Below are 9036 nucleotides of genomic sequence, written 5' to 3'. Positions count from 1 at the left end.
CCTCCCCACAGTTCGTACAAGACACCAATCCCCTCCCCACAGTTCGTACAAGACACCAATCCCCTCCCCACAGTTCTTACAAGACACCAATCCCCTCCCCACAGTTCTTACAAGACACCAATCCCCTCCCCACAGTTCATATTAAGTACAAGTAGTACTGTATGTATCATACATGTACATAATACAGACCATCAGGTGCTGATCTGATCACAACCATACGTGACTCAGTAAATAATAACAATTTAAATAAAGTAGATTTGGTACATAAATGGTGTATAGAAGAAATATAAAAGTGTTAGGTTACATTATCTTAACGATTTTTCCATTATTCATACATCTTAGGATCATACATCAAACCCAATATTCTGTTCAGATCAACAGAGCATATTTGAACGAAAGCATCTTTTATAAGATATAACAATTCAAAGCGTAATAACAATGATCCATAACTGTTTTTCAAACATCAACAGACTATCAAAAGGAAAGAACAGCCACTGGAAATCTTTACGGTACATAAACAATGGCATGGTGTATTTGATATATGAAAATCATACACAGGTATGTTGTATAGGGCTGCAACGATACATTAACATGACGATACGATATGTATCATGATAATGTGGTCACGATACATATAGTAACAGTAGAAGCAAAGAGAAAAGATATGTTGCAAATTTCTAATTACAAACAGAAATAGACTTGGACCAAAATGGGCATGACTTTAAAGTTCACACAATTCACGTCTTTCGACATGTGTGCTGATCTGGAGCTGTCACTTGCCATGTTTTAACCAATATGAGGAGACTTAATTCAGAAACGACAAAATCCTGAAATTATCGTAGGTATATCGTAACCTCCCAAAAATATTGTGTATCGTACCGTGTTCAAAATATCGTGATTTATCGTCACACGATATATCGTTGGAGCCCTAATGTTGATGCTGTGATGTTTAGGTTTCCTTATGATACTCTATTGAATACCATAGACTTTTTGGAGAGGAAGGAGAAAATCATGGACCTTTACACTGTTGACAAATTTTATGATTTTTTGCTCATACCTACCTATACCCACCTTTTGACTGATATGATATCAGAAAAATTATCGTAGATAACTAAAGGTGTCACAATGAATCACATCTGTTTCTGTCTACGGTTGACATTCCATCCAGATTATAAGCTTTCACTATTTTCTTACAGTGTCTTATATATGATTCAACCATACAACACATCATATTTCATATATATTCTAATCGTATGCAAAACCTAAATTTAAAAAGAAATTCAAAGTTGCCTATTATTAGATTTACAGTAAAATTACAGACATGCAAAGTAGTTTTTACCCTGACACTAGGTACTGCCACAGTGTTGAGTGGTTTTAAAATTCTCTAACCTAAACTTGAGTCAAAGCTAATGACAGAATATTGACCAAGTATGATTTGTTTTTGCTTACCATTTCTCTGTCTTTCTCCAGCCTCTCGACTACCTCCCCAGACAACTCGGACAACCAGAACCCCACCTTGTATGAACAAAATATTTAATTATGATGCAAGACATGTATACGTGTTATATGTGAACTCTTGCATTTATTTCAAATCTACATCACTGTAACAGGAGGAGTTCATGACAACATTTACACCCAGTGATATAAACCTAGATAACACACAACATTTACACCCAGTGATATAAACATAGATAACACACAACATTTACACCCAGTGATATAAACCTAGGTAACACACAACATTTACACTCAGTGATATAAACATAGATAACACACAACATTTACACCCAGTGATATAAACATAGATAACACACAACATTTACACCCAGTGATATAAACATAGATAACCCTTTCCAGTTTATCTCCTTTCTTTTGCTTAAGTTGAATGTAGAATTAACAATTTTTTATAGTTTTTTTAAATTTATTTATTTTGTAATCACCAACTCTTATCTATTACCTTTTCACGAGTATCGAGAGCCTCTTTGCCGCGGAAGTTTTTGCTGCAACCAATTGACTTAGCGAGCTGTCTAGCAGACACTGGTTCTCTCTCTATACCTCGACAAACCTCATAAAGCCAGTACCTGTACAAAACAAAGTCTGAATAGGTACAATGTATGTGCAGTTATGCCTGATATTAAGCTCTAAAACCTGTCTGATGGCCCAGTCAGCTTAAGCCCATTATAAGCTTATATTGGGCCTAAGCTGACTGGCCTACCAGACAGGTGTTAGAGCTTATATTGGACCTAAGCTGACTGGCCTACCAGACAGATGTAAGAGCTTCCTGCCTGGTAGGCCAAATAGCTGAGGCCCAATATAAGCTCAAACACCTGTCTGGTATGCCAGTCAGATTAGGCCAAATATAAGCTCAAACACCTGTCTGGTAGGCCAGTCAGATTAGGCCCAATATAAGCTCCATCACTTGTCTGGTAGGCCAGTCAGCTTAGGCCCAATATAAGCTCTAACACCTGTCTGGTAGGCCAGTCAGATTAGGCCCAATGTAAGCTCTAACACCTGTCTGGTAGGCCAGTAAGATAAGGCGAAAATTTAAGCTCCGACATTTGTTTGGTAGGCCAGACAACTTAGGCCCAATACAAGCTCTGAGACTTGTCTGGAAGACCAGATAGCTTATGCCCAATATAAACTCTGACACTTGTTTGGTGAGCCAGAGAGCTTATGTCCAATATAAGCTCTGACACATGTTTGGAAGGTCAGAGAGTTTATGCCCAATATAAGCTCTGACACATGTTTGGTAGGCCAGATAGCTTAGGCACAATATAAGCTCTGACACTTGTCTGGTAGACCAGAGAGCTTATGTCCAATATAAGCTCTGACACATGTTTGGTAGACCAGAGAGCTTATGCCCAATATAAGCTCTGACACTTGTCTGGTAGGCTAGATAGCTTATGCCCAATATAAGCTCTGACACTTGTCTGGTAGGCCAGAGAGCTTAGGCCCAATATAAGCTCTGACACATGTTTGGTAGACCAGAGAGCTTATGCCCAATATAAGCTCTGACACTTGTCTGGTAGGCTAGATAGCTTAAGCCCAATATAAGCTCTGACACTTGTTTGGTAGGCTAGATAGCTTAGGCCAAATATAAGCTCTGACACATGTTTGATAGATCAGAGAGCTTATGCCCAATATAAGCTCCGACACTTGTCTGGTAGACCAGATAGCTTAGGCCAAATATAAGCTCTGACACTTGTCTGGCAGGCCAGAAAGCTTATGCTAAATATAATCTCTGTCACTTGTTTTGTAGGCTAGATATCTTAGGCCCAATATCAGCTCTGACACATGTTTGGTGGAGCAGATAGCTTAGGCCCAATATAAGCTCTGACACATGTTTGGTAGACCAGATAGCTTATGCCCAATATAAGCTCTGACACTTGTTTGGTAGGCCAAAGCTTAGGCCCAATATAAGCTCTGACACTTATCTGGTAGGCCAGACAGCTTATGCTCAATATAAGCTTTGACACTTGTTTGGTAGGCCAGAGAGTTTATGCCCAATTTAAGCTCTGACCTTTGTCTGGTAGGCTAGATAGCTTAGGCCCAATATAAGCTCTGGCACATGTTTGGTAGACCAGATAGCTTAGGCCCAATATAAGCTCTGACACTTGTCTTGCAGGCCAGAGAGCTTATGCCCAATATAAGCTCTGACACTTGTTTGGTAGGCTAGATAGCTTAGGCCCAATATAAGTTCTGTCAAATGTTTGGTAGGCTAGATAGCTTAGGCCCAATATAAGCTCTGACACATGTTTGATAGACCAGAGAGCTTATGCCCAATATAAGCTCTGACACTTGTTTGGTAGGCTAGATAGCTTAGGCCAAATATAAGCTCTGTCAAATGTTTGGTAGGCTAGATAGATTAGGCCTAATATAAGCTCTGTCAAATGTTTGGTAGACCAGAGAGCTTATGCCCAATATAAGCTCTAACACTTGTCTGGTAGACCAGATAGCTTAGACCCAATGTAAGCTCTGACACTTGTTTGGTAGGCCAGATAGCTTAGGCACAATATAAGCTCTGACACTTGTCTCGTAGGCCAGAGAGCTTATGTCCAATATAACTCTGACACATGTTTGGTAGACCAGAGAGCTTATGTCCAATATAAGCTCTGACACTTGTCTGGTAGGCTAGATAGCTTAAGCCCAATATAAGCTCTGACACTTGTTTGGTAGGCTAGATAGCTTAGGCCAAATATAAGCTCTGACACATGTTTGATAGATCAGAGAGCTTATGCCCAATATAAGCTCCGACACTTGTCTGGTAGACCAGATAGCTTAGGCCAAATATAAGCTCTGACACTTGTCTGGCAGGCCAGAAAGCTTATGCTAAATATAATCTCTGTCACTTGTTTTGTAGGCTAGATATCTTAGGCCCAATATCAGCTCTGACACATGTTTGGTGGAGCAGATAGCTTAGGCCCAATATAAGCTCTGACACATGTTTGGTAGACCAGATAGCTTATGCCCAATATAAGCTCTGACACTTGTTTGGTAGGCCAAAGCTTAGGCCCAATATAAGCTCTGACACTTATCTGGTAGGCCAGACAGCTTATGCTCAATATAAGCTTTGACACTTGTTTGGTAGGCCAGAGAGTTTATGCCCAATTTAAGCTCTGACCTTTGTCTGGTAGGCTAGATAGCTTAGGCCCAATATAAGCTCTGGCACATGTTTGGTAGACCAGATAGCTTAGGCCCAATATAAGCTCTGACACTTGTCTTGCAGGCCAGAGAGCTTATGCCCAATATAAGCTCTGACACTTGTTTGGTAGGCTAGATAGCTTAGGCCCAATATAAGTTCTGTCAAATGTTTGGTAGGCTAGATAGCTTAGGCCCAATATAAGCTCTGACACATGTTTGATAGACCAGAGAGCTTATGCCCAATATAAGCTCTGACACTTGTTTGGTAGGCTAGATAGCTTAGGCCAAATATAAGCTCTGTCAAATGTTTGGTAGGCTAGATAGCTTAGGCCCAATATAAGCTCTGACACATGTTTGATAGACCAGAGAGCTTATGCCCAATATAAGCTCTGACACTTGTTCGGTAGGCTAGATAGCTTAGGCCAAATATAAGCTCTGTCAAATGTTTGGTAGGCTAGATAGATTAGGCCTAATATAAGCTCTGTCAAATGTTTGGTAGACCAGAGAGCTTATGCCCAATATAAGCTCTAACACTTGTCTGGTAGACCAGATAGCTTAGACCCAATGTAAGCTCTGACACTTGTTTTGTAGGCCAGATAGCTTAGGCACAATATAAGCTCTGACACTTGTCTTGTAGGCCAGAGAGCTTATGTCCAATATAACTCTGACACATGTTTGGTAGACCAGAGAGCTTATGTCCAATATAAGCTCTGACACTTGTCTGGTAGACTAGATAGCTTAAGCCCAATATAAGCTGTGACACTTGTTTGGTAGGCTAGATAGCTTAGGCCAAATATAAGCTCTGACACATGTTTGATAGACCAGAGAGCTTATGCCCAATATAAGCTCCGACACTTGTCTGGTAGACCAGATAGCTTAGGCCAAATATAAGCTCTGACACTTGTCTGGCAGGCCAGAAAGCTTAGGCCCAATATAAGCTCTGACACTTGTCTTGCAGGCCAGAGAGCTTATGCCCAATATAAGCTCTGACACTTGTTTGGTAGGCTAGATAGCTTAGGCCCAATATAAGTTCTGTCAAATGTTTGGTAGGCTAGATAGCTTAGGCCCAATATAAGCTCTGACACATGTTTGATAGACCAGAGAGCTTATGCCCAATATAAGCTCTGACACTTGTTCGGTAGGCTAGATAGCTTAGGCCAAATATAAGCTCTGTCAAATGTTTGGTAGGCTAGATAGATTAGGCCTAATATAAGCTCTGTCAAATGTTTGGTAGACCAGATAGCTTAGACCCAATGTAAGCTCTGACACTTGTTTTGTAGGCCAGATAGCTTAGGCACAATATAAGCTCTGACACTTGTCTGGTAGGCCAGAGAGCTTATGTCCAATATAACTCTGACACATGTTTGGTAGACCAGAGAGCTTATGTCCAATATAAGCTCTGACACTTGTCTGGTAGACTAGATAGCTTAAGCCCAATATAAGCTGTGACACTTGTTTGGTAGGCTAGATAGCTTAGGCCAAATATAAGCTCTGACACATGTTTGATAGATCAGAGAGCTTATGCCCAATATAAGCTCCGACACTTGTCTGGTAGACCAGATAGCTTAGGCCAAATATAAGCTCTGACACTTGTCTGGCAGGCCAGAAAGCTTATGCTCAATATAATCTCTGTCACTTGTTTTGTAGGCTAGATATCTTAGGCCCAATATCAGCTCTGACACATGTTTGGTGGAGCAGATAGCTTAGGCCCAATATAAGCTCTGACACATGTTTGGTAGACCAGATAGCTTAGGCCCAATATAAGCTCTGACACATGTTTGTTAGACCAGATAGCTTAGGCTCAATATAAGCTCTGACACATGTTTGGTAGACCAGAGAGCTTAGGCCCAATATAAGCCCTGACACATGTTTGTTAGACTAGATAGCTTAGGCTCAATATAAGATCTGACACATGTTTGGTAGACCAGATAGCTTATGCCCAATATAAGCTACGACACTTGTCTGGTAGACCAGATAGCTTATGCCCAATATAAGCTCTGACACATGTTTGTTAGACCAGATAGCTTAGGCCAAATATAAGCTCTGTCAAATGTTTGGTAGACCAGATAGCTTATGCCCAATATAAGCTCCGACACTTGTATGGTAGACCAGATAGCTTATGCCCAATATAAGCTCTGACACTTATCTGGTAGGCCAGAGAGGCAGGTCAAGTAAAAATTAAAAAAATATATATATAATTCAAAATATCAAAAAATAGTTCACATGGTTTTTTCCCTGAATCGGTCAGAATTAGGCGAACAATCAATATATTTATCATTAGGTCCTTCTGTAAATGTTAAAGCCTTGGTTAACATCTTTTTTTGTCTATTACCAAAGTACAAAGTACCGGTATGTATCTGTAAATAGATACTTCAGTTTAAGCAACATTTTTCAAAAACTAGAATTTTTCTTATTTTCACATTAATTAAAACAGGCGTACCCAGACATTTGATCTAGTTTCTGGTAACACTGTTAACAATTTAACTACATTTAACTCAATAATTACTGTACCCTGTTTTGTCGCCATAATACTGCTGGAGTTCTCTGTCGGTAAAACGACACAGATCACCAACATTCTCCACCTGAAGTTGTTCCATCACAGATTGGCCAAGCTTCCCTCCAAGATGGCGTCTGTCATGTAAGAGAAAAATAAAATCACTCTGCCATTTCAGATTATTTGTTCCAGTAAAAATCATATTTTCCCATTTTGTTTTTAAATGTATATAAGTACATCAATACTGTATGATACTACAATGCAAATTATTACTAGGAAATTTCTAAAGTTCAATTCATAACTTAGAAATTTCACATAAAGGGAAAACCTTTATTTTGAGATCAAAACAAAATCCAGGTTTCAACAATTTTTTATTAAATCATAACTCTTCCCAAAATTGTTTCTGAAACTGTATGTTTGAATTTATATACAAACTGACATTTTTGTTAGAGGGAGAGTACTGAACAGGTTAATCACAGAGTCCTGAGGGATGATTGTCTGTTTGTTTGGTTTGTGGAAACCACACACAAGCTTCGCCAGCATCTGTAACAAACATAGAAGTAGGAAACAATGGGTACATTACACAAGTAGTTGGTACAGAAATATTTCTATACCGTTTTATATTAATTACATACCTTCAACAACAATTTTTTTACCTTCAAGAAAAACACTCAGTGCTCTTATTAAATCACTGCAAATAATAATAGAGAAAGTTCTTAAATTCTTATTCTAACCATAGTCCTAACAACAATATTTTAGCCTGAATTGAATTTGTCATAGGAGCAACAACCACTATGTGTTCCTTGTTAATGATTTCAAAATAAATGCTCTGATAACTTATACTAATACTCACAAACATAATTATAAAATGTCATGCCAAGGAAACGTTTTATAAGAACGAGAACATTTGTATCGAAGGAAAGTTTTCCATAGTGTGCAAGAACTGGATTCGGTTTAAAAACGGACATCAAAAATCAAGGTTAATTAAAACTTGCATGTTACTAACCACTAATCGATAACATCCAGTCCGGCGGAGGGGACTAGAAACGGTGTCCCGTGTGGGAGGGTCCAACCTGCACGTAAAAGATATCTCTGTGTATTGTCGAAAGAGTAGGCGCGTTAACGCCGACACAGAGGATAGGGCTAGGTTAGATATCAATTATGTAAGACGATTCGACGGACTTCCAAAATATAGAACCAAAACAAAACACAAATAGAGTAGACTAGGGTTATAGGAAAGCCTGGATATGGTAGACACGCCATCCTCCAACACCCACGCCATATAAGACATCCTGATACGATACGACCAGCGATCTCCCCCTTCTTTAATATAATAGAATTTGTGATATATATATATATTATTAACTCGGAACTATGCATCCCTCCCTTAAGGCCCTCTTCGCTACCAACTTCCTATCTGCCAATTTTTACTTTTTGATTACTCAAGTATTTATCTATTTTTTTCCTTTCTATATATATATAAACATACACCATAGAATTAAAAGTAAAAATCCGCGTACACCATAGGGTCCCCCCGGATAATCTCAGACTCCGGCCATATCTGACAAAGAAACAAAGTACTGTACCTGACGGTAGCAGAGACGTTTCTCTACTGTCGGGCATAACCGGTAGTTTGAGACCCGGGGTACATAACAAACATAACATATATACTTCCCTATAAGAACATGAATATAAATATACAAATAATTCTTTATTTTTTATATACAATATCATAAGCCCTCTTGGCCGTTTTTGACCTCCCCCAAACGATACAAAAACACTAGTAAGGAACAACAGTCAAAGTTGCAGCGACGCACCTACCAACCATTTCGGAACAGTTGTCGCCTCACAAATTTCATCATAATATAAGGATAGGTTATAGTGTAGGGGACTCATCTCTA

General features: G+C 39.1%; 1 protein-coding gene across 1 annotated transcript in view; it reads right to left on the bottom strand.

Annotated features, from left to right (window-relative positions):
- Window positions 1-8085, bottom strand: part of LOC110456717 (DNA polymerase eta-like) — a gene marked incomplete at its 3' end in the record, with an annotated part of 12857 nt that extends 4772 nt beyond the window's left edge. The window contains exons 1-4 of the mRNA XM_021507628.1: window positions 7575-8085; window positions 7153-7272; window positions 1958-2081; window positions 1450-1515 (exon numbers count right to left, since the gene is read on the bottom strand). Coding sequence (XP_021363303.1) covers window positions 1450-1515; window positions 1958-2081; window positions 7153-7272; window positions 7575-7678 — 414 coding nt within the window. The remainder of the gene's footprint in view (window positions 1-1449; window positions 1516-1957; window positions 2082-7152; window positions 7273-7574) is intronic.
- Window positions 8086-9036: the final 951 nt, after the last annotated feature.

This window comes from Mizuhopecten yessoensis, unplaced genomic scaffold (assembly GCF_002113885.1).
Source record: "Mizuhopecten yessoensis strain PY_sf001 unplaced genomic scaffold, ASM211388v2 scaffold8839.1, whole genome shotgun sequence".
Taxonomy (NCBI): domain Eukaryota; kingdom Metazoa; phylum Mollusca; class Bivalvia; order Pectinida; family Pectinidae; genus Mizuhopecten; species Mizuhopecten yessoensis.
Note: the sequence above shows the minus strand (reverse complement) of the source record. Positions and strands in the feature narration are given on the sequence as shown.